This window comes from Pteropus alecto, unplaced genomic scaffold, assembly GCF_000325575.1.
Source record: "Pteropus alecto unplaced genomic scaffold, ASM32557v1 scaffold134, whole genome shotgun sequence".
NCBI lineage: Eukaryota > Metazoa > Chordata > Mammalia > Chiroptera > Pteropodidae > Pteropus > Pteropus alecto.
The window spans coordinates 11,880,327-11,907,498 of NW_006436283.1; the positions used below are offsets into that span (position 1 = coordinate 11,880,327).

Consider the following 27,172-nt stretch of genomic DNA (forward strand, 5'->3'; position numbering starts at 1 on the left):
GTGTAGACAGTTCTTTAAAGTAGTTTTGTTATGAAGGAGAAGAGGTAGGATGGTAGCTGGAGGTAGGAGGCATGGGCGCGACTTGAGTATATTTAAATGCTGATGAGGCCGAACACTAGAGGAGAGGAGAGGCAAAGGTCCTGAGAAAGTGGTGGGTTGGTATGAGAACCAGAGCACACGTGTCAGGACAGTGTTTGACAGGAGAGTGGATGCTGTAAGTGTATGGAAGGAAAAAAGGACAAGTATCAAAAGTTTGTAGGTTTAGTGACAGAAGTTGGAGGAATTTACATATAATTTCTGTTTCTCTGAAGTCAGATGTGTATTCATTTCACTGCTTGAATTATAGGATGGTGGTTAAATCATGATAACCTCATCAATCCTGGACTGTAATTTGTATTTATATATGTATTGTGTATGTATCGATCCTGAATATTCTATTCAGTTTATATGATGATAATAAAAGTCTAGGGAGGAGTTCTTCTAAATCAAGTTTGTGATTTGGTACTCTCAGTTATGTCCTTGGCTTTCATGATTGAGTTTTTATGATTTTAAAAACAAAACTGTTTCTAAGACAGGGCCTACGAGACTCTGGTAAATAAGTATTTTGTGCTTACTTAATTATTTTATTCATTTACTCATGGCATCTGTCTTCAGAGTGGTTTTTATTTTAACTTTAAAAGTGATTACTTATATTTAGACTTATTCCCAAGATTTGTAATGTTGAATGGCTTTTTACACACTAAACTTCCAATAATTATAACTAATTAAACAAACCATTTAAACTGAGTAGACGTGGGTAGAACCAAACATTACTTTCATGGGTATTTTATAAATTAAACTATGGATATGTGGAAATTGATGTTTTCCCTTCACTTGTATCTAGTCTGAATTAAGTTTATGACTGTATACACAGAAGTTTTTTAATTGAAATATAATTCACATGCTATAAAATTCACCCCTTTGCAAGTGTGCAGTCTCATGGTTTTAATAAATTCATAAGGTTGTGCATCCATCATGATATAACTAATAATTTAATGCAAGATAATCCAGGGAATGTGGATTTGGAATATCTAGCTCAATATATTAACTTTTAATTTTTGGAAGATATAGTAGATCTATCCTGCTGTTGAGTTGATGATTTAGAAGCTAATTTATCTCTGTGTGGTTTAGATGCAGAGAAACAATGCAATTTTAAAAAGCTTAATTCATCTATATCAAGAAAGCTTTATCTTATTTATGATCCTCTTCAGTATAAAATAATTGTATTAGGGATAAAATAATTATTTTATGCCTAAAAGAAATATATCAATCCAAATGTACATATTTCCTCCTCAAAACTGTTTTCCCCTTGCTGTCAGGCTATTCTGAGAATAAATCTTGATAGAAGATAGGAATTGGGTTCTTATTAGAATATGAGATTTATAAACTTTTTTGCCCTCAGCTGTTAATAATGATCATTGCTAAACTTGCAAACACTGATTCAGCTGTCTTTTGCTATTCTTTAATGAAAGTTTGTGATCATATTTCATACCTTGCTATAGGTAGTGTTTTTTTTTTATTATTCACTAGTGTTTTTGGCAATCCAGTCTTACCATTTTATATTTTGTTTCCTTTGCAGTACTCTGTGCAAAAAACTTGGTGAAAAAGGATTTTTTCCGTAAGTAAATTAACTTTAAATCTTCTGTGTTGCGTGTAAACTTTTTGGATAGCATTTTCAGAATTGTCTGACTTAGGGATTTTCTATTGAGAAATAAACTCAGTGTTGTTTCATGAATGCTTTGGTTCAGAACCTTTTGGCATCACATTTCTAAAAGAATTTTGTGCATTTTTAGCCTTAGCCTTTTCCCTTGATCCACCCCGCCATATATTTGTGTGAGATGTGTGTGTGCAGGTGTGTATATGCAGAAGTACGTAATGTGTGTTGAAGGTGTGTATACTACTAGGTTTCTAGGAAAGGTCTGAGATTATTTTTTAAGCACTTTTTTTTCTAACATTTTATAGGAGATTTTACCCTTGCAGTTAGGATTCCTTGGAAAGAAGAGAAGTCATTCAGCCTGCTTGAAATTTCCAGAGTGTAGGAAAGAAATCTCTGCCACATTTGATCGTAGTTGCTCCTATGTCTCAGACTCCAAAGCAGACATTTGGTTCCCACATTTGCTGTCTCTTTGCCGATCTGTTATGAAATTTTTTGTGGCTTTATTTCAGATTAAGTTTTGTGAGGGAGAATCGGCAAGTACTCTTACGTGTGTTTACCCTGGAATATACTTCACAATAGCTTTAAATTATTGAGTAAACAGTGATATGATTTTTAGTAAAAAACTCTAAGCCAACAAAATTTTGTATATAAAATATGTGAAGTTAGAAAAAGAATATTTGCTAGATTTTTAAATTCAAGTCCTACCAGCCAGCAAAAACTTGCTATGAGTGCTAATATAATATTAGATGATTCTTAAGAGTTGGTTAAAAGAAATAATAAGCTCCTGATATATTTTAAAATCATATTTCTGCTTGAAATTTTATGGTGTCTGTGCTTATATGGTGAAGCAATTAGCATAATTTGGGACATAGTTCAGGCAGTTATAAACAGTCTCCAGTGTATGTGCGATATGCTCTCTATTGCAGTTTTTGTACCTAGTGGCTTCTCTCTATGCTGCCACCAATTAATGTTAGCTACCTCATCTCTGTTGCTAATAACCTAATAACCAGTGTGTACTCTTTTTACCCTGCTTAGGTTGATCTGAGGTGAGATTTATCCTAGTGGGACTGCAAAGTGGCAAATAGAATCGAATAGGTTGGTGACAAGGAGAAAGGAGAGGGAGGTGAGGAATGCACACTCTTAGAGCTACCTCTATACCCTCCAAGACATCTGCTCCAGTTTTAAAGATAAAATCTTCAGTTTTGTCTCCCTGCTTTCCTCCCCAAATTCTTTTCCTTCCTGCAGAGTCCCAAGACACAGCTCCTCCAATAAAATATCCTTGTCTCAGTTTTCCTAGGCAGTCGAGAGGGATTTTACTTTAATTCTCTGCAAACCTCTGAGAATTGGTTATTATCACTTCTATGATCTTTATCTGTCCTTAAGTTGTGTGTAAAAAAATAAGAAGGAAAGAAGGAAATCTTTTCCTTTTTTATTGGTGTAAGCAGTAAAAATTGATAAAAAATCTTAACAGTTGTGAGCTTGCTTCAGGGATAAGAAAATTAGGGCAAACTGTCTGATTATATTTAAAACCCAGAGTGGAGAAACACTTCATAGACCTGGAAAGGAAAACAGGAAAGCCAATCTTGAGGCCTTCAGAAGGGAATCAGAATATCCCCCGGATTCATACTGGCGAAGGTCGCCCTGCTGTGATCGATTTACATTTATTTTTCATCTGTTTATAAGTTAAGGGTTGCTCACATTAATTTCAGAGAAAGAAATCTCTTAATTAAGTTTGAATGAGAATGTTTATTGATAATGCAGTTCTTGATACTGAAATAGTTAAGCTTTTGCTTGTAATTTAGTTTAATTCATGTCGAGTAAAAAAGGTAAACTTTAATATGAAGCATGACTATATGCTAATGAAATAGATATGCATATATTTTCTAACTGTAGGAAAAAAATGCACAGCCCCATGTTGTCTTTTGTAGAGTAATTTATATAATTTAAGATAATACTGTTTATTTTAGGGTATCTAACCTTGCCAAGAAAAGTTTTGCTCAGAATTTTGTAAAGAACCGTCCTCACGCTTATTGGCTTTTTAAAATAAGTACTTCCTCCCTCCCCCAGAATTTTAGCAGGAAGATTTTCAAACATGTAGGAACACGTAAAGAATTTTATAATTATTACCTACCATAATAGTTTTACCATTAATTTTATCACATATCTGTCCATTTAAAAGAATGTTGTCATTAGCATCAAATTTTTTTCTCTTTTATGCAACCTTGAAATAAAAGATTTGTGTGTAAGATACTGTGTTAAGGCATTGTATAGGGGCCACATTGAAGTCACTCAGAACTGAGATGTTTGGTCGAATGTTTTTCTACCCCCAATCAAAAATAAAGCTTTTCTCTGGTAAGTAACTCACTTTTAAGTTGAAATTTTTGTTTCATTATTTTCAGCTCATTAAGCATATTTGTGTAGTGAGAAAGTTCTTGAGCTTCAGCTATTTTACATGACTAAGAAATAATGGAGAGAATTGAAAAATTTTAAAAAATAGAGACTATGTCAGCCACTTTATAGTTACCACTAGAGGTCTCACTAATTTCAGAAAACGATAACTTTTGACCACATTAGAGTAACTTGGCTCTCAAGTTAAATATTTGTAGAATAATATAATCAGGTAAGTTGAAACTTGGGCATTTTTTAGTTAGGGTATAGAACTTGTATTTTGTATTATTTAACAGAAGAGAAACATAGGAAGATGAGACTCATACTTGATTAAGAATTTAGAAGCCACACCTAGCGTCTTTGCAAAAAGTTGGTTTTTTTTAGTATTTAATTTAACCAGTTAAACAACATCCAAAGGGAGAGCTAGACATGCGATTTTTGTTTGTTTTTGCTTGCAAACATATATTTATATGTTTACTTGTTTAGATAGTAGAATCAAAAGAACAAAGTAGAGTAGATTTCTCCCAGGAGAAATGACTTAATGTTATTGACAGCAGAGGGTAAAGTATTCTTCCATTAAACACATTCACTAATCGTTAGGTATTGTGGAAATAATAGGAGTAATGCTAAACTTCAAGAACAGTGTAATTAAATAGATTGATAACCTAAGTTAGCAAGTTTCTTAAATACTTAACACTCTTAAATTTTGGTCTCTTATTTTTTGAAGTTAACAATTACAGAATCATGGAACTGGAACTCACTGGGTGACTTCTGTCTGGCCTTGAATCTTGGCAAATTATTATCTTGACTTAAAAAAAATTAGCATAGATATCAAGGCACAAAGTTTCTCCAGCTATCAATATTTACCAACATTTTGCTTTAGTATTTTCAGCTGTGTTTAAGATATCTGTACTATCTTAATGCGTCTCATATCTAAATTGTCATTTTTGTCTCTTTAATGTCTTGTTTTATTTTACTTTCTAACTTTTTTTTGGTCAAAGGGGCCTCTGTTTTTATTGTTCTTTGGGCTGAAAACTATGTCATTTTTGACATTAGTTTTTTATAAAGTAGTTGTATTAGAGCTTTCAGAGAAGCTTTCTTCACTGTCATTTCCTTCTCCTCTTCATGTGATGGCCTCAATTTAGGGTCTGCTCATCCCCTTGTTCTTTATGCGGCTGTATGAAGTTTGTAGCAGTTTCGTGGATGGTCTTGGTGCCTCTAGTCTTTTCTTCTCCCAGGCCAACCTGAGTACCACTAGTGGAAAAATATGAAAATGTATTTACAGCCATGCCCAAGAACCTAAAATGTCTCCCTCTTATCTGCCTCAGTCATTCCAAACTTTATTTTCTGACGTCTAAGCCTCTCTTACCAGGTCAGTCTTCTCTCTCCAGCAGTATTTACTTTTATACCTTAGCACAAAACCTCTGGTTAGACTCCTAGAAGCCCTTCAGATATTGTCATACCTGCTTACTCTTTAAAGCCCAAATGAGTCTCCTTCCTTCAGAAAGAGAGAAAGGAAAAAAAAGAAACGTTTCTTTAATGTTCACATTCATTCAAACTGTTCTTCCCATTTTTGAGCTCTTATACAAACTGTTGGGCCACATAGTAAATGAGAGAAGTATAGTAGTAAGCGCATGAAATCAAGAAGCAGACTGTGTGTGCTTGGCTTCAGAATCTGAACTTGAGATCCTGGCTCTGCAACTTACTACTGTGTGACCTTGGGCTAATTAATTAACCCTTTGTGCCTCAGTTTCCTCATTAGTAAAATAGAGATAACTCATAGGGTTATTGTGAGGTAAAAGATTTAATATATGTAAAGCATTCATAGTATTACGAATCAGTACAAATGATTGTTTATTCTGTTTTTTTGTTTTGTTTTGTTTTGTTTTTGGTATATGTGTGTATTATTATTATTTCCCCAATTAGATAATTAAGCTTTTTTAAGGCAAGGTAAAACTTCTTGGCTAATTTAATTTATATTTTATGTTCTTACGTGAAAACCTTTAGTAAGCTTTTTAAATGAGCTACTAAGGGAGACCGTGGGAAAACTCTAAGAGAGCCAGGAATGTTTTAAGCATTCTCTTTCTTAGGGTCAAAGGGCTGGTAAAGATCTATAAAAACTTCCACATTTGGGGTAATCTCTAGACTTTGGCAGTTTAAGCTGAGAATGTTTTGAGACAGGAATAAGAAAAAAATGTAGTTTTTGGTATTTAATGATCCACTTTTATAGCTAAATGTTAAACATTTATAAAGAATGTAACAATCTTTTGTAGCAAGTAGTAATCTTTACATAATTCTTCTATCTGCCATGCAAAAAAAATTTTTTTTTTATTATGGTGACATTGGTTAACTAAATCCAGTAAGTTTCGGGTGTATAATTTAGCAATAAGGTGCATGTGCGCGCGTGTGTGTATTCCATTGTGTGTTCACCGCCTATAGTTAGATTTCTTTCTGTCACCACATATTTGACCCTTTTTACCCCATCTACCTCCCTCTTCCACCCTTCTCTTTCCCCCCAATCCTCTGGTAGCCACTAGTCTGTTGTCCAAGTCCATGAGTCTCCGTTTGTTTGTCTTGTTTGTTGCTTTTAGATTTATATTCCACACATAAGTGATATCTTGTGGTTCTCAATTTCAAAAATATTTTTTAATTAAGAAAAACCTTCCCCTTTTTTCACAGGACTTCCTGACCCATTTGCTAAAGTGGTGGTTGATGGATCTGGGCAATGCCATTCTACAGATACTGTGAAGAATACACTTGATCCAAAGTGGAATCAGCATTATGACCTGTAGGTTTAAATGGTTAATTTGAAATGAAACATAGAATCAGTATTATATGATATAGTCTGTGAAAAAGGATACAACACCTAGTGGAAGGTACTTTGGCTAATTGGTAGTTGGTTCTGGAAGATGAGGTGCCCTTCATAATAAGCCTATGAAGAACAAAAAGTATATACAGTATAGATCAGTTTCCTCTCCCTTTTAAAAATTAATTAAAGGTATTAATTCACTTTGAGGCAATTATAAGTATAAAACTAGAAAACAGTTGAGGTACACTCAAAGGCATTCTTTTTGCTTCTATATGGATGGTTTCTTTTAAATTTTATTTTAATCATAGTAGTATATGTACCTTTTTTAAAAGGCAAATGATACTATAAGGTTTTAAATGGGAAAATGCAATTCTCTGCTCCATTCTTATTCCTGAAGCCCATTCTTAAGGTAACTGCTTTCAATAACTTTGGCTATTTATTCTAGTATTTTTTTCTGTTTTCTAGATACCATGCTTATTTTTTAGCATTTTGATATATAAATATTTAAATAAATATCTAGTTATTTAGTTTTAGGTATTATTTTAAAATTTCCTACCACAGAAGATGACTTAGCTTTTACAACTGATTATCTCTCATCCTTACTCCCCAGCACCCACATGCCCCTTCCTTTCTCCCAACCCTCCTATATAGTTATTTAAACCTTCTTGGTTACATCATCGTTTTGCATTTACATTATGATCATGTAAATATTCATAACTGAGTCACATGATGGGCAATGATTACATTTCCTTTCTTGACAACTTTTGTTTTTCTGAAGTTAATGACTATCTTACTTTACCATTTGTTTAGTTTTCTATCTAATTAATTGATTCACAAACTCTCTTTAGAACTATCTCCTTTGCATACATTTAACTAATGAAGTATCCATTGGCTTTGTTTTCTCCTTGGAGATATCCCTCCTGGAGCCTCTATCCTTTTGCTCCAGTGAGATCTGGTGGTAGTTCTGAGACTTGCTGCATAGTTGTCCTGGAACTTGCTTTTATTGTTATATTGGGAATTTCCTTTGTCTCTTCTAGGTCCAATGACTTCCTATTTTTTTGTTTACTTCTCTGTTTTGGTGAAGTCTGTTTTCCATTGTCATCTTAAGAAGGAGTACAAAGATGTAGAAAGTTACTTGAGATTTTCTCTGAAAATATATTTTGTCTAGTTACTTGATTGATGGTTTTTCTGAGTATTGACTTCTAGGGGAGATCACTTTTCCTCCAGATTTTGAGTAAATTGCTCCATTGTCCCCTAAGTCTAGATCAGCATTGTCGAATAGAGATATCATGTAAGCCACAATGGCAGCTCGTCTGTAATTTAAATTTCCTGGTAGCCACATTAAAGAAAATAAAAAGAAATAGATGAAATTAGGGTTAATAATATATTTTCTTTAATTCAGTATAGCTAAAATATTTTTATTTCAACATGCAATCAATATAAAACAATTATTGAATTATACACACATACATACATGTGTGTGTGTATATTTTAAGCCAAGTCTTTGAAATCAGGGGTTCGATTTCCACTTACAGAGCGCCTCCATTTAGCCTGGCCACAGTTCATGTACTCAGTAGCCCTGTGGCTGGTGGCTACCATTTTGGACAGTGCAGGTTTAGAGTATTGCTGATGCCAGCTTGATTTTTGTCCTTCATAATTATTGTTTTCCACTACAAGATTTCAGGGTATTCTGTATATGCTCGATGTTAAATTTTTTGATGATAGATTTGGTATGTCTGCTACATAGTGCTAGATAGTGGGACCTTTTAATCTGGATACTTAAACTCTTTAGTTATGGTACATATTTCTATTTAATTATCTGTAGATAATTTCCTCTCCTCCATTTTCTTTCTTCCTCTCTTTTTTCTTTTCTGGAACTCCTGTTACTTGGACGTTATCACTCCTAAATTGATCATCATTTAGTTGTCCTATCTTTTTCCCTCATTTTTTATCCTAGTTTTAAAAAAATAAGTTTTAATAAAAAGTTTTTGTTTTAGTAGTAAATTAAAAATTAAAATGACATATCTGGGCTGTTTCCTCAATTTTGTTTTGCAGCATTTCTATGTATTGTAATTTTTGCTCTTACATTTTTAACTTCCAGGATCATTTTGCTTTCTGACTATCCCCTTTTTATAACTCCCTTTTATTTCTTGACTGCAATATCTTCTCTGACTAGAGAACTGAGTGTTGTAATTGTAGTTTTCTTCCATTACTTGTATTACCTCTCTTTCCTCAGAGTTCCTTTTTTCTGTCAGTTTGGTTTGGATTTCTGTCTTTTTATATTTAAGAAGAGGCACTTAAATGTGGATCGGAAATTCTATGCCCATGAGTTGAGCCAGTCAACTAGCAGGTGTAACTGTGACATTTTCATTGCACATAATTTTCCTGTCTCCCGCCCAAGGGCTCTATTCCTAGATGCTAGCGTTCTTGGAGCTGAGCAGTGTAAGAATGCTAGGTGGTATCTCTGTACACTAGATTAACGTCATCTTAAACTCTCTCACTAATCCTTTTGTTTCAGCCCCACCATCACCGTCAGAGTAATTTGGGCATACAGTTTGGCAATATTTCAGGGGTTTGGTGGCAGAAATAGTCTTGTTTCTTGTTTGTTTCTTAGGTTTCAGGTTTTTTTTTCCAGGTTGCTACTTCAGTTATCACATGTTTCCTAAACTTCTACCATTTGTCAAATCTCTCATGTTATAAAAATGTCAGTCATCCTGATATCCTGACTTTCCAAGTCTTTAGCTTTTTAAGCTTCACTGGCATTCTACTTCACTCTTCATCAACTTCAGCTTTTCTTCAAAATGTTCCACTTGACTTTACCTACAAAAAATAATCTTGGATCTTCCATTAAAACCTCTATGCCTGACATCTCACCTACTTACTTCTAGACCATTAGCTCTAAAACACCTTGGAATACCCAGCTCAGCCTTGACTGTGCTCAGTTATTTAAATTTGACTTTCTAAACCACATGTGAACAAATCTTATGTCTCCACTCAACATTAAGATATCTAGAGACAACTAAGAGTAATGCTTTTGTGTTTGCCCCTCAGTGCTATGGCTCAGTAACTCCAAGTTAATAAGCAAATAATTTGGAACTAAAAAGATAGGCAATAGAGAGAAGTGAGACTGCCTAACTTCCCACCCCTGCCACTTACTGTGTGATCATCTACTCATTAATCCCTGTGTATCAGTTTCTATTAATAATAATAACAGCAACAACAATGCCTATTTTAGAAGACTGATACGAAGATTAAGTGAGATAGTACATGTAAAGTGCTTAGAGTAGTAGTATCTGGCATGTAATTCTCAAATGTTAGATGCTTTTAGTAAACATTTTAGGTCAGAATTTTTTTAAAAAAACACTGCATGTTCCATTTATTGCCATAATATGAAATACATGCTTTTTTTTTTTTGGTTGAATTTTGTAATTAAAAATTATTGGGGTGACATCGATTAATAAAATCAAATGACTTTCAAGTATACAATTCAGTAGTATGTCGTGTGTGTGTGCGTGTGTGTGTGTGCGTGTGTGTGTTGCATTAGGTCACAGATTTTTTATTATTTGACTTGGCCTTTAGGGATTTTGAAAACAGTTTTAATAAGCTACTATCTATGTAGCTGGCTAAGCTTTTGAGTTCTTAATCAGATTATTTCAAGCCCTTTCTTTTAGCATCAATTAGATTTATATTCAGCCAGAGACCCAGCTACTACAGTGAATACGACACTATCCTCCAAGCATGTAGCCAAGTAGTGTATAAAGACAAATAAATAGGAAATTATAAAGTGTGCTAAAAAGATGAGGAAGAGTAGGGTGCTGTGGAAAATATATAGAACTTCTTAACATGGATTTAGGGGTTGGGGAGAGCTTCCTAGAAAAAGTGGTATTTAGACTTAGACCTTAGGTAAGAGGTAACTTGAAAAAGGAAAATGTGGGAAGTCCCTAAGTAACAGTGGCCTGTGTGAAGACCTAGAGGTGAAAGAGAACGTGACTGTGAAAACAGTTCAGAGAGGCAGCATTGGCGAGTTTATGTAAGGTGAGGGGAGTGTGGTGAAAAGCAAGCAAAAATAGGAAAGCAGGAGCCAGCTCATGAAGGTCCTTGGAAGCTTATTAATAACTCTGAATACTCTCCTAAAAGCAATGGAGAACAATGACAGGGTTTTTAGTGGGAAAATGCTATAATCAGATTTGTATCCAAGAATGAACACTTGGCCTATATTGTGAAGAATGACTTAGAGGGAGGCAAGAATGGCAAGGAAACTAGTTCCAACACTATGGGGGAATCCAGCAAACAGGAAAGGATGAATTTATGTTTCAAAAGTAGAAATGAGAATGGAGAGATATAGACATTCTAAATATTTTTAATAAGGCCTTAAAACGTAATTTTTTTTTTTATCCTTGAAAAAAATGAAATTATACTGTATCCTATGCTCTGCTGGCACTTGGCTCACGGGCTGTGGTCTGCTGACCCCTGCCTTAGGCACCTTGCTTTTCTAGTGTTGCTGCTACGGCCTTTCTCAACATAGCAACTAGAGTGATCCTGTTAAAAAGTATTTCAACTCTTGTTGTTCCTCTGCTCCAAGTCCCTGTTGGCTTCTATCTTACTTGGAGTAAAAGCCAGAGTTCATACCATGGCTGACAAAGGCCCTTCCTTATGATTTGTTCCCTGTATTGGTTAGAGCAGGCTAACTGATCTAACAGATAGTAGACAGTACCAAACTTTCAATGGCTTAATACAATAAAAATATATGTTTTATATAAAGTCCATTTGGCAGGGGGGCGAGACACTGTCAAATAGTTATTTAAGGATACAAACTTGATAGAAGCTTTCCTGTTTTTAATGTATTTTCTATGGGCCTGACATCCAACCTCTTCACAGGATACTTAATCCAGTGGTGAGCTGCTCTAAGACCTGAGGGAATCAATCGTTGAGCATACCTATAAATCTGGCTTTCCACTTGGGAAACTGATTTAATGTGACTTTTTAAAATGTTTAGTTTGGGGTGATTTAGCCGTTTAATACTTGATTCTGGTTCTAGAATTTTAACACATCATATAGTCTATACTTGCCAGATTAGCTCCGTTAGGTCTATTTGAAAACTGGTACATGCATACTTGATACTTTAGTTCAGATTTTTTTATTTGTAAGCAACAGAAATTAAATTCAAATAGGCATAATTTTAAAAAAGGAGAATGCATTACCTTGCAGAATTAAAAGTCCAGGGTGGTAGGGATGCTTTAAGCACAGCTGGATCCAGGGGCTCATGTGTGGCTTCCATGTTCCTCATTTAAAAGTTTTAGTTCTCACTTAATGGTGTAGGCTTTTTCATATACGAAGTGATTTTTTTCTACTACTGCTGCTTTGTTGAATGACACATTAAGGTCAAGGTTGCTGGACCAAAAATTTGACCTCTTAGAGTCACTGAAATATAGTTAGGATTTTACTGATAGAATTGTTATTATGATTTCGCATGGGATGACACCATGTTAACAATTGGCTGTGGAAGAGCTTTTACATACTTGCAGGTATATGCACAGACAGTATAGTAACGCTTTTCCCTGCTCTGCTTGTCTGCAGGCAGTGAAGTGAAATCTGCAAGAGTCCTGCTCGCTCAAGGCCTGCATACAGGAAAGAAGCAGGGGAAAAGCGTTATAGTCAGCTTTTGTTCTACAGCATTTTAAAACATAACAGGTATGTCAGATTTTTGGTCTGTCAGCCTTGACAATGCCCCTTGAAGTGAACTGAGCACTCTCTGAGGTAGTAGGTTATATGGAAATGTATTTAAAATGTGACCGTGATAAAAGTTCTTATAAGATCTTCATTCTTGGAAAGAAATAACTATAGATTCCCATAGTGTTATTTGACACCAGCTACTACAATTTTTTTTACTAAGAAAAATTGTTTCTCAGCCTGAGAGTGGTATGTGATAAAGTTTAAATTAAAAATTACTTTTAGATTTTAACTTGTAAGAGTTTTTAAAAATTTAAATTCAGTCTTGTGGATTGATTGAACTCAAACCATTTTGCATTATCCAGCCATACTCTGAAACATTCATGACTCTACACTACAAAAACAAAAGAAAAATTTGCACTAACCACTTGTAATTGCCAAGTTACTCATGCAGTCCTTTTGTTTTTTAGGTATATTGGAAAGTCTGATTCAGTTACGATCAGTGTATGGAATCACAAGAAGATCCATAAAAAACAAGGTGCTGGATTTCTTGGTTGTGTTCGTCTTCTTTCCAATGCCATCAACCGCCTCAAAGACACTGGTTGTGAGTAGATACTAGAGCTTTTAAAAATTTACATACATATTTGTACATACACATATACATGTTTTTAGGGGAAGGCAGGGGTCCAAAAACTTAACTTCTTGTGTATGTTTGAAACATTGATAAAAATTCCTGGTCTAAATTTATTTTGTGAACTTTAAAAAACAGTGAAACATTTGAAATATGTTAAACTTAGAACTGAATCAGAGCTGATGCTTACTTTCCAGTGAATACATAGGTTAAGAAATAATTGGGGCAGGGAGGGAGTAGATGGGGTAAAAGGGGTCAAATATGTGGTGACAGAAAGAAATCTAACTATGGGCTGTGAACCCACAATGCAATATATTTGCCTTACTGTTGAATTGTACACCCGAGACTTATTGGATTTCGTTAACCAATGTCACCAAAATAAAAATAAATAAATAAATTTTGAAAAAAGAAAGAAATGATTGATATACAGAAGAGTAAAAAGGAAAAGTGTCAATGTATATATGCCTTTTTAAAAAATTTCTTAGCACCTTTCTCTGGTTTTGGTGGATTTGTGAGATAAGTGAGTTTTATTTAGGCGATTGGAGTATTTAAGGTGGCAGTTAAAGGGGAATTATTAGTGAATAAGAATTATTCATTGAAAAAATTGTTATTGAAAGGCAAACATTATTTTGAGTGTAAGATGGCCGTATTAACTACTTAGCTATATAGTTTAGTTTATCACCAACCTGGGCATTTAGAAGATTAGACCAAGATGAAGATATTAGAAGTGATTTCCACATTGGATTGACAAGTTAACTTAACATTTGTGTAATTCATGTAACCAGGTGACAAAGCATCTTTTTGGGAGTGGTTCCCTTGGGACATAGATGGAAATGTCTTTTTCAACAGGTTTTTTGTTGTTGCTTCTATAAAATTCATTTTTATGTAATACGAAAAATATTGCTAGCCATCGTCATGGGATTTTTAGCTCAGATGCCTATATTAAGCAAAAATTCACATAGAATCTAACAAATTAATAAATAAAAAATAGAGTAAATTTAACTTTGAATGTTAAATATATTAAGAGTTGATTCCCGTTAATGTAGTATGGTACCATAGCCCAGATGTATTGAGCCATTAAAAAGAAAAAGGGAGATAATTGAGCTGGATGTTCTGAGTTAAGGGAATTAAAGGCACCCAAGAATTTCTTATGTTTCTGGGTTGACAGATTGACCAACTGGAGGTAGAAGATGTTGGGATTGGAAAAGGTCTAGCATATAAAATGAACTGTTTTATTACCCAATCAAGCAGACAGACTGCAGACTTATAGGTCACATGTGTGACCTTATCTCTGGTTCAGTTTAGTCACCTCTTATTGAACCTTTAATGTGCCAGTTACTGTTAAAAACCCTGGTAATATAAAGGTGAGAAAGGTATGGATTCTGTCCTCTGAGAAGCAAGGGCAAAGGCCTCCTGGCTAAGGGAGCAGGACACACTGGAAGAACTGAACAGAAGAGGAATTGCGCTGCTCAAGTCCACTGTATAGCTGACTTAATATCATCCATTTATTATTCCCTTGGAAAGAAATAACCGTAGATTCCCATAGTGTTATTTGATACCAGCTACTAAAATAGTTTTGGGGCATGGACTTTTTTTCTGCTGCTTATGAATGTTTTATTGCATTAATTTATTTGATCTTGTTGATGTGCGGTAATGTTTAATTTATCAAACATTTATTGAGCACCCGATGTACTGTTCTATCAGGTTGTAGAGGACAATACAAAAACTAAGATATGGACTCCTTGTTTTATCAGTTCACGATTATTTATTTAAATAGACAGATGGCATACAGCTGCAAAAGAATTCAGTTTTAAGTGTATAATCAAAGTAAAACCAACATGCTAAGGGTGACATTGTTCCTTACTGTAACTGGCCAGGCCAATGTTATATCTGTTTTACAGATGAAGCATGAGAGAATAAATGAGTTGCTCCTACATGAGTTAGTAGAACAACTGACTCAAACTTACCTTACAGTTTATACTTGGCTTCTCACTAATGCTTTGTGTGTTGGGGAAGGGGTCATTTGAAATGGTTAGAATAAAAATAACAATGACAACAACTAACATTTATTGAACAAATAAGTGTCAGGTACTTTGCAATTATCTGACTTAACTCTTAGAAAATCTAAAGTGGGTGCTGCTATTACGCATGAGGAAATCAAAACTTGGGTAAATGGCTTAAGAACAACTATTAAGTGGCCAGACTGAAGTGGTCTGAAATCTTTGGAAAGGAAGTAACTACATGTTGGCAGTGTGTATAGTTTTTGAAATCCAACTTTATGAAAACTTTTGTTGAGACATTTATACTAATTAAAACATTTTTCATCATTACAACATGATTAATTCTTTAAATGATAGACTTGATTTCCAGTAGATTATGGAAATTTACTATCACTCAATAGCTGTTAGAATCTCTGATACCAGCTTGTTTTTTAATTGCCTTTTTTTTTTTTTTAATTTGAAATAGATCAGAGGTTGGATCTATGCAAACTTGGGCCAAATGACAATGATACCGTTAGAGGACAGATAGTAGGTAAGTGTGGAACTTAAAGTTACATGAATTTTGGCTTCATTCAAGCTGACCTAAACTCTAAATGCCTTTTAAATCAAAGTACAACTGTCATTTTATTGTATTGGCATGCATTAATGAGTCATGCAAAAATGTTTCAAACAGTGGATCAAGATCCAGACTATCTTAATTTTTTAAAAAACGAACAAACTATGAATAATGTAGGAAAAAAACAAAGGCTCCTAATATGGTGAAGAACTATTGATCCTTCAGGAAGGAATCCTTTTAAAGTATAAAAATATAGTAGAGCACTGAGACAGACTTTATAGATGGTATTAAGTTTTCTGAAAATAACTCTCAAACTGGTTTTTGAGTAAATATTGAACTCTTAATGCTTTACAGTTTTAAAATAATCCATGCTAATTGAAAAAAAAACAATGAGGAATGGTTAAAAAAAAAAAAATGAGTACTGATTGGGAAAGGGAGAAATTGTTCTCTTGCTCATGAGGTACTTAGTGGGCTATCTTAAATTGACCCATAGGAAGGGCTTTATATAAAATTTCCAGAGACTTATCATAAGAATCTATGGGTTGGGATTTGATCAAGATATATAGTGTGGAAGGACACTGAGGCAAGCTCCTTTAAGGCTTCTTAAAAAAGAAAAATGCAACTGGAATCTTACCACTTAATTATAGAGCATAATTTAGAATAAGATAATTGCATTATGAACCCACCGGAGAGGTTTTGGTTACCAAAGGTATGAAGAACTTCATTTTACAAGGCAATGAATTGAGTTCTTAGGGAATTGCCAGGATAGCAACATAACAAAGCCCTATTGCAGTTATCATAGGAAAGTGTCTGCACTATAGCATTATTGATAATTGCTGTCATTCTTAGATTGAGAAGGGAGTAAAAACTCAAAAATAAATCCTGGCATACAAGACTTTTAACTGTAATTGTTTCTACTTTATTCGACTTGATATGTTATATAACATTTGCCAACTAATGTCTAGTTAATAACAAAATAGTTTTACTAGGTATAAATTTGCATTTATAAAAATAGTAGACTTTCCTTTGTCAGTGGTTAGACATATACCTGCTAGAATAAACTATATTTAAAAAGAATGTTTTACTTTAAAATATATGTCCTTTTGTATTTTTTTAATTTAAAGCTCTTGTGTGAATTTGGTGTTCATAATAGAGATGGGCTGTTCTCAAACATTATGCTTTATGATCTTGCAGTCTGTTCTTTAAGAAGAAAAATGAAATTTAGTTCTTGCTGAATTAGACTTTTACAAATAATTATAAACAGATGTATATAATATCTTTTTGACAAATGGAGAAAAATAAACTAGAACACTAGCTTTAAATATATATATCTCCTTCTAATATTTATATATATGTATATTTTTATGATTTTAATTGTAGTGAACATAAGTTTTAATTTTTCTTTCACTTATTGTAACCATATTCATATTTATAATTAATGATTTTAAGGGATTAGTTATATCAGTATATCATAACTTAATAACTGGACAGCCGTTTTTTGCTCTTATAGCATTGGACCTTGTAAGCATTTTTGTACACTTACCTTTATCTTTTTTTTTGATTGTTATCTTAGAAGAAAAATCTCCCACATTGAGGTGATTGACTCAAGGGTTACAAGCCTTTTCCCTTGTATTTAAAATTGTTACTCAGTCCCTTCCATCTCTTGTGAAGTTTTTCTTTTGATTTTGTTATAAAATAAAATAAAAATATAGAGAACCTAAGGAGCACTCATAATGTGCCATCATTCTCATCACTTTCTCTGTATTTTTTAAAATGCTATCATACCATGCAGATTTTTAATAACCTGTTTTAATCTGTCCTAAACATCCTTTATTTCCCCCTCTTTGGTCCATGGATACATTTCTGTAGCATTTTTAATGTTGTATGGTGGGCAAATAATAAATTTAATCAGTGTCTCGTTGGATACTTAGGTTGTTTCTGATGTTTTAATATTATGAACAGTACTCTCTTAAACATAGTATTTCTATGACTCATTTTATATATTGCTAGAATTAGGCTATTTAAAAACACTATCCCATCTCGAAATCGCTTAGGTGTTTTATAATACAGCATTTTGGAGATGTACATTAAAGCTCATGAAATCCTTTAGCTTTGATTCTTAGTATTATTTTAACAAAACTATTGAGAAAACATATTGTTTCTGCTATGATTGTATTTTGGTAAGCATTTCACTTAGCCTTCTGTATAAAAACTGATTGTTTTCTAGTGTAATTTTCACACTAACATTTTGTTTACATTCCCTGAGGTTTATTACAGTGTTGTCTCCTGTAAATGGAATTTATATCAAAGAACAATGTGTTGAACTTTCTGATTTTTCAAACTTTTTACAGAGCTGGAAGATTTCAGAATTTTGAGACTTTCTAGAATGAAGGGTCTTAAGATATCATCATACTTTATGTAATGTTCTTTAAGAAGTTGGGCTACAGTCAAGTTGTCCTGTACCTCTTCTATCTTTTGGGAGAGTTGCCAAAAGTGGAATTAAAGAATAATAGAGCAGCAAGGACTTCAGGCATATCATTTACCCTAACTTCCTCATTATTCAGATTGGGATTATCTCAACCTCAAAGTTAAGTGTTTTGTTCAAGGTCACAGTGCTACACTACTTGTAGTATAGCCTGGTTTAGAGTTCACATCTGTTGCTGCCAAGTTTATTATAGTGGTTGTTTTATACTATACTGGATGATGATGTACTGTTTTAACTCATGAAATCCAAGTACCACCCTGTTGCCAGAATCTAGTGTTTTTTGTTGTTTTTTTTAAAAGATGGGTTAAGAATTAAACCCAAGTTAATGTGAACTTTTCAAATTCTTCTTGAATATACGTTTCTTTCATTTGTTACGCCTCTTCTTTAGTGCAGTAGTGGCTTTGCATTGCCCATTACAATGGGACAAAAGTAATTAGACGCTCCTCCATGAACATGATAAAGTGTAGGAAACCTTAAAATTCTATTATCACTCCTAAAGGAAAATAATCTCATGGGAGAAGAAATTACAGAATTTAGTAGAAACTGAAGAGTTTATTCTAAAATACTAAAATAAGCTAAGCCAGATAATTTTTAAAGATAAATATTTTAAATTGTAATAATTCTTTCTGGTTCTGTGACTCAGTAATGTTTCTGTTGTTTAATAGTAAGTCTTCAGTCCAGAGACCGAATAGGCACAGGAGGACAAGTTGTGGACTGCAGTCGGTTGTTTGATAATGATTTACCAGATGGGTAAGCTAAAATCATTAGAGAAACATGTAGATAAAATCCTTAAAATAATGAGAAATAACTTGTTTATTGTATATTTTACAATTTGCTGATCAGTTCCAGAATGTAGGTTTTTCTTGTACTTGGAAAATTAGTAAGGGATCTTGTCACAACAAATCTATAAAATAAGCCATGAATTAGATGTTAAATTTGGTTTTTAAGCCTTTTGACTAGGAGACAAATCAAATTTCTTGGCAAATATAACTCCTGTAAATATATGTTTAAAAAAAAACAACTTTTGTTTGATTAAATTATTCAAAGCTGAGCATGTAAATGCTGACTCTGGGACACTCTCTACTTAAAGGGATAGCATGGAGAATTCGTGCAATAGTAATTATAATAACATAGTAACATTTATTGAGCATGCACGTGCCAGATACTCTTATAAGCACTTTATATGTTACACTGATATAATTTAATTCTCATAGCATGTAGTTCTGGAATTAAACCATCTGAGTTCCAGACCTTACTCTTCTGCTTAGTCGCTTTATAAATTCCATTAATTTATTTAACTTTTGTCAGCTTTCATTTATATTTATTTATAAAAGAGGATGATGATAATATACATTTTACAGATTAAAAAAATCGAGACTTAAGTAACTTGCTGAAGGCTACAGTGGCAGAGCTGGAACATTTAAGCCTTAATTCCAAAGCTCATGCCTTTTGTTGCTTTTCTCTATCTTTGATACTAGTTCTGATACTTTCCTGATTTTGTTTTTAACTTTTAAAGTATTTTTAATTAGCTTCAATTTGGTATAGTTTACATAAAACAAGTTATATCCATTTAAAGTGTATGATTGTTTAGATTTTGACTTGAATTATTTTTGACATGAAATTTTACATCCAACCTGTGGTATTTGCTCATTTTGTTTAAACTATTAAGAATTGCTATAATTTAAGTTTGTTTATAGATCACTTTTGCTTGTTGATTTTTCAGTTAATGTTTATGGATGTGAAGTAGATTATGGTACTTTGAAGGAGAAGTTTAAGATGAAATAACTAATTAATATTGAGAAATTACAACAACGTAAGCCTTAATTTTTCTAAACTTGCTCTTCATTATTTACTGTAATTGAAATCACAGGGGGAAAAAACTTCTTAGCATCTATTTTCTAAACGTCTCTAAACCTCTGTTAATGTTTTAGTGAAAATCTTACATATCTATATTTTTAATCATTTGCCTATTTTTTTGTTATCTGAATTAAGGTTTTGACAAAGAAGTGGCATTCTTGCTTTTTTAGAGAAGTTTGAGTAGGCTAAGTGCTTTAAAAAAACTTTTATATACTTTCTAGATAAACTTAATTTTTAAAAATTGTGATTTTTATTCTTTGTATGGCCTTCCCCGCCCCCCCGCCCACTAAATACTAGAGAAATTTGTGTAATTTAATTGGGCATTGTTGACATTGAAAAATTCTCAGAGTTTGGCTGATGGAAAATATTAGTCACATCTCAGTGTAAATATTTTAGAACCTTCAGAATTCCAGAAGACTTATTGTACAGTTTTAATATAATTTGAAAAAATTCCTGTATTCTGTGTATTGATCTTTCAGTTTGTCATTCTCAATTCATACTAACAGGTAGGTGTCTTCATGGCTTGGTTATTACACTAAAATCATTTCATATCCAGCTTCCTATTAATTCCTTATCTCTCAATATTTTTATATAAGCTGGGAAGAAAGGAGAACTGCCTCTGGAAGAATCCAGTATCTAAATCACATAACAAGAACTACACAGTGGGAACGCCCAACACGGTAAGAACATACAAATACCTTCCCATGGCCTGTGCTTTTCACCTTCCTGAAGTGGTCCCTTTCGTTTAACTGTCAGCTTTATCGGATTTCCTGTCTTGGTTTTTAACTGTTCTAGATTAGTAGCTCTTACAGCAAATGCTGTTATTATTTTTAAAAAGTAATTTTAAATAAAGATTGTTCGGCAAATGATCCTGTTATTGTAGCTGCAGGGCGATGGTACTCAATAAATATTAAATGAATTAAATGAATAAATTGAGAAGTCATCTTATTTCTGGGACTCTTAAAAAAATGTTTTTGAGCCCATTATTGAATGACTGTAACAAAATATACGGGCTCTACATTTGTTTAGTCATATAGGGCGATGATTATATTATAGTACGTCTGTCATCAAGATAAGCACCAAATGCTCTGAGACCATATGGAGGGGCACCTGACTTAGAGTGGAGGGTGAGGGGATGGTGGAACTTACAGAGGAAAACTCTGAAGGAGGGGAATCTCTGAACTAAATCCTGAAAAATGTTAAGATTTAGTTAGGTGAGGGAAAGGTGATGAAAGTGTTCAGGATAGTAGTCACAGCTATCAGTCAGTTCACCAAATGGTTATATGTCAGGCATTGTACTCAGCATTTGGGCTGTAACATTGAACAAGGTGGAGCTTAATGTAGAAAGACATGGGGATGCAAGAACACTTTTGGAAACACCAAGGAAGTGCATTATAAGTAACAAAATGAGTAGGATAAGTGGCTGAATTTTCTTTTTTTTCTCTTTTCTTTCTTTCAACAAAGTTTATTGCCACCTCTCCTCATTATTTGTTTTGCCCCACCCTCCTTTTTCTTTTCTTGAAAAAACGACAGAACATCAAATGCTTCTCATTAACTATGCGTACTTTTATTTACTAGGGATTAATTGCTTAACTCATTGAAACACAAAGTTTTCTCTATTGTGATTCTTGAATAAAAACTTAGATCAAGTTGCCATTTTAAAAAAATGCTTATTTGCGAGTTGCATTTCTGTTATTACACTGCCAATGATTTTATTATATCTGAGTGTAAATGACTGTGTACTTGTGTCAGTGTTTTAGTGAAATCCATTTCCTCCTAATTCATTTAACTGATAAAATTGACTTTAATTTCTACATGTATAAAGTTGATTGTGTTGTTTTAGTTTAAAAATTAACTCTAGAGTATCTTACTTTGGATGACCTGTAATAGACTGGAAGCTCTTTGAAGAGACAAACTCTCTTCTTTCTTCGTTCAGTGAATATTTATTGAGCTACTCGGATATATGCCAAGCACTGTTTTAGACGTGGGGGATATATATAGTGGGGAACAAACTAGGCTCTCTCTTTAAATATTCTAGTGCTGGAAGCCAGACAAAGACAAGGATGCAAGTAAGAAAAATATCAAATAATTGCTATGCTAGGGAAATAAGGTGATATACTATCAAATGCCTGGGTGACTGCTTTTGATTCAAAGGTCAGAGAAGGCCCTCCTGTAGGCTGTGGTTTGAATGACAAGGAGCCTGGCCTAGGGAGAATCAGAGTAGAAAGCATTCTGGGTGGAGGGAAGGGTCTCCAGCACTAAAGGTAGAATGACCTTGGCAAGTTCAGGGAATAGGGAGAGTGTCCGTGTGGCAGAAGCTGAGTGGGAGAATCATGGACGTCAAGTCTGAGCGGTAGACTGTAGCTAAGTCAAGTCGTGCTTTGTAAGCTACTGCTCACATCTACAAATATCTGTGGGTTTCATAGAAAATGTAGTTAATATTAAGTGCTTTAAAGACAGAATTGACATTCTGCTTATCACTTGATAAGGCTTCAGGCTTTTATTGAGAATTCTCAAAGTCATTATATTTGTATTAATCATTCCGTTTCTTTAGAAGTAATTGTTTACTGCAGTACATACAGTGTCTAAAGAGCTCTACTTTTGATTTCTGAGTTGAGTAACGTTTTTTCCCTGTTACTTTTCAATAGACCGGCATCCGAATACTCTAGTCCTGGCAGACCTCTTAGCTGCTTTGTTGATGAGAACACTCCAATTAGTGGAACAAATGGTGCGACATGTGGACAGTCTTCAGATCCCAGACTGGCAGAGAGGAGAGTCAGGTCACAGCGTCATAGAAATTACATGAGCAGAACACATTTACATACTCCTCCAGACCTACCAGAAGGCTATGGTATGACAACTAGCAGAGGAAAAATAAAGTGTGGTTTACTGATTTCAGCTTGCTAAGAAAGCCGGAAAATCAACTTTTAAAGAAGTTATTAATCTGGGTTTAGGAATTCTGCATGAAAATAAATGTAAACCGTTCCAGCTTTGAAAAGTCTTTGAAGTGGTAGAAGACCTAACCAACAGTTTGACCTTGGGCTAGTCATTTAACCTCAGCCTTTTTGCTCTTTTATAACGAAATAAATGAATGATACGTGTTCTTATCACAAAAGTATTGTGCGGAGCATGTGAAACAATGTGAGACTTCTTTGTAAATAGCACTGTATAAAGGTAAGATGGTATTGTTACTGATAAAGGTAATCCGAAGTCACACCTGAAATGTAATTTTCTAAACATACATATTTAGGAAGAATTTCAAAAGCATATTTATGATGGTCTTTATATATTAAATTTGTATTGTCTATAATTTTGGGTTATCTGAGTGATTGGGTTATTGTTATAAATGATTTAGTTAACTTCTGTTTGTATAAAATTATTATAATCTTATATAATTTTCTAAGTTGTAGAATTTCAAGAGGAAGGTGACATGAATCCTCTCGTAGTTGAATACAGAACTTTTAAAATTAATCACAACTTGTGAACACTCTTGTAGATAGTATAAACTCGACTGTCCTCCTTTTTTGTACATTCTTGCCCTCTCAGCAGCCTGTAGATAAACTATTCTGGGCTAGTGGTGACACCTAATGACCAACATTGGGAATTGCTTGATTTAAATTTTATTTTTAAATTTTATTTTTTACAATAGAGTATTTTTTTAACTGTTCTGCAAATCATGATTTTAACTTTATTTTTTTAATGTATTTTAATTCTTGATTTAATTAAAAAGAATTTTTCCCTTAAATGTGCTGTACTGCACAATCGAACTTTTATAGCACAGTGATTATTAGAGCATTGCCTTTGGAGACAAGTAGACTTAGGTTCATAATCCTGGCTTTGCCATCTGTTAATTGTGTGACACTGGACACATTAATTAACCTCAGTGAACCTCAATTTTATCTTCTATAAAATGGAGAAAATAGTGATATCAACCATGTAGTTTTGTTACAAGAAATAAATGATAATTTCATGTCGAGTGCCTGACACAGGTCTAGCATAAAAAGCATTTAGTAAATTTTAGCTGTTATTAATGTTTAGACCTCAGAATAAAGTATATCCTGCCATTTTTCTTGAGATTGTAAGGCAAGCTATTGGGAGTGGGGGTAGTTATACTTTTATAATATTTGTGTGATATGAGTTAAAAAATTTTTTAATCCAACCAAAACATAGAAATAAAGTGGGTCCTAAGGCTGAAATTATTGCAGCTATTATGTATAACCAATTTTAAACATTTTTATATTTGTAATTTTAAAAAGGTTAAATAGACTTTTATAGGTTTATAAACATTATATTTCTACTAATACATATTAGCAATAGTTTTATCACTTTATACGATGGAATTTTTCATTAGATTTGGTTTAAAGAAAAGTGGTTCTGTTGCTTAAAAACATAAATAGACTAAAAACCACCAGTGAAGGAACCCTTTCACAGATTCTTTCTTTTTGCCCTGGCTTCGTCATTCTCCTTCCAAAGACTTTGAGTTAATGTCACATTTGACTTTTTTCTCCCCAGTATATACAGTTGCTCTTCAGTCTGCCTCTAATTTGGTTATTTTTCCACCTTTGCCTATTTTTGACTATAGAGTGTCTCCCCTGTATTCCATCGTTTTTGCTTCCATTTAAGTTCAAATGTAGTCTTGAGAATACCTCTCTCAAGAAAAGAGAAAAACATATGTTTTGGTTTAAAATTAGGCATAATAAAAAAGCATGACTACCCTGCAAACCCTTTGAACGTTTTTGCATGTCCCCTCAGAATCTCCCCAAAGTTGGCTAGCCTGTTTTTCTGAGCCTTCTTTTGTTCCTCTCAGGCTTCACATTTCTTCATGTTTGTTTTGTTTAATTATTGGTACTGTCACAATCTTGTTTTCTGTTTGTACTCCTTGCATTGCAACATGGTTAGTATTTGAGCCACATTGTAAGTATAGTTCGCTTTTAGATGGCTAGCCTGTGACCCTCATCACTATTTTTATAAGATTGTTTCCAGGAGAACATGTATTTTGAGTTCAGAACAAATGATTTGTAAAGCAAAATTTTTGTAATAATATAGATTGGTAACTTGGTAATTTGCTTATTAATATAATATTCTAGTGTCTATAGCTATCTTTGATTTGGACATTCTGAATATGTTTTTATTATTAGTGTTTCTTAATTTTACAGAACAGAGGACAACACAACAAGGTCAGGTGTATTTCTTACATACTCAGACTGGTGTGAGCACATGGCATGATCCAAGAGTGCCTAGGTAAGAACATACTCTAAATACTCTTTATGCAATTGAATATACATTTTACCTAGGATTTCTTTGATTATGTAATCTTTAACTTCTTAAAATAGTCCTTATAAAAGTTTGGCTCTTTCTAATAGTCATTTCAGTTTGACAGTTAGTAGAAAATCCTGCCTACTTCTCTGCAGTCCTTCCCCAGTGCTCTACCTCCCAACCAGTCCCCAGGCCCTCTCCCCTCTCACCCTTAAAAAAACTCTGAGCAAAAACATGGGTCTTTTAGGAGTTCGAAAATAGACCTGGGGAAAAAATGCATTGATATAAATGTATCAATATTCTTTTATGTGTTCCTTGATAAAGTTTCATTTTAATGTAGAAAAGAAATAATCTAAATTAAATTTCTATCAAATGCCAAAACTTGTATATCTGAACTACAGACATTGTTGAGCGCATTTACCGAAGATCGTTCTCTGCCTAATGCTTATACTCAGAGTTCTACTTGTCGAGAATCATGTATTTGAATCAAAACCAGATGTGACTAGCTAATCTTGGATTGCTTGGTACTCTCTATATTTATAAATAAAGCTATTATAATAAAAATGTTTTGCTTTGTCATAGAGCTAATTAGAATCTCTTGAGTATGGCGACCAAAGAAATGTGTTATCATTAATTATTGTATCAAGATTGCCATTGCTGTGTCTTGGTAATATAAGCTGTTAGTTTTAAAAAGTAGTGGGGAGGAAATTTTTGTTTTATTAATGAGCTCACTGAAAAAAATTCAAGGGCCTAACTTTTAGAAATGAGACTTTGGTTATAAATTATGAAAACTGTTTTGGATTCTGTTTATCCAATTGAAAGTCAATGATGAGCTTTTTAATAAAATAATTTAAAATCATTTGAAAGAAATGTATAGAAGAAAATGAGTTTTTAGAAACTAAATGATTTACAGTAGTGAGAAAGTGGATCTTGCGTTTTCTATTGAAAGAATAGTATCAGAAATTGGAATTGAGAGAGATTTTGGTTATATGTTCTAACTCCTAAGGAAACGTCAGTTTTTCATTAATGAATAAGTGGCTTCTATAAAGGTTTAAGAATACTTCATGTCGAGTATTGAATAATGACTATGAAATTATGCTCTGGACTATTTTTCTTTTTAGTCTCTGTGCTCCAAATTGTTATCTTAAAAATTATATCATCATGTATCATCATATCTTTTATATTTGGAGGATCCTTTAGTAAATATGCCTTTGTGTATGGAGGATCTTTTATCAAAGCAGACTATAAAGTTAGATTCTATTAAAATATTATCACTGTTCAAAGACATTTATAAAATAGTGTAACTAAGACATTTAAACTTTATTTAAAGGTATCCAGTAAAGTTAGATTTATCTGAGAAGTCCCATTTCAAGTTTTGTATATCTCTTTAAAACAATGATGAATGCCTTGTTATTCATCATATTGCATACTGACTACATAGTCTTGAAATACAGATCTGTATTATTTTTTATGGCTGTATAACATCCCATTTTTCTTCCATTATCTCCCAATTGGAAATAAAAATTGTTTCTAGTTTTCTGCTCGTTTGATCAGTTCTTTAGAGCTCTCCTACATATGACTATAGATTTATAAAATTCTAAATAAAATGATATAAAGTCAAATCTGCATGTATTATATCAGAAGAATTATTCTTTGATTTCAGCATTTGCTTTTCATGTCTGAAAATTCCATTAAAAAAAATCTGTCTGTTCATTCTTAATCTCTCATTGATACTTTGCCTTTGTAACTGTTTTCTTTTTTTTGACTGTTGCATATCATAGCTGTTTTCTCTATTTGATCACTGACAGTACTCTGGGGTCTAAT

The 27,172-nt window shown here is 33.3% G+C and overlaps 1 protein-coding gene across 2 annotated transcripts in view; it reads left to right on the forward strand.

The window, feature by feature from the left end:
* Positions 1 to 27,172, forward strand: part of SMURF2 (SMAD specific E3 ubiquitin protein ligase 2) — an 86,796-nt gene that overhangs the window by 38,649 nt on the left and 20,975 nt on the right. For both annotated transcript variants that reach the window (XM_025047140.1, XM_025047139.1), the window contains 8 exons: positions 1,619 to 1,657; positions 6,764 to 6,872; positions 13,034 to 13,167; positions 15,661 to 15,726; positions 18,901 to 18,985; positions 20,689 to 20,772; positions 22,741 to 22,943; positions 25,249 to 25,333. In XM_025047140.1, coding sequence (XP_024902908.1) covers positions 1,619 to 1,657; positions 6,764 to 6,872; positions 13,034 to 13,167; positions 15,661 to 15,726; positions 18,901 to 18,985; positions 20,689 to 20,772; positions 22,741 to 22,943; positions 25,249 to 25,333 — 805 coding nt within the window. The remainder of the gene's footprint in view (positions 1 to 1,618; positions 1,658 to 6,763; positions 6,873 to 13,033; positions 13,168 to 15,660; positions 15,727 to 18,900; positions 18,986 to 20,688; positions 20,773 to 22,740; positions 22,944 to 25,248; positions 25,334 to 27,172) is intronic.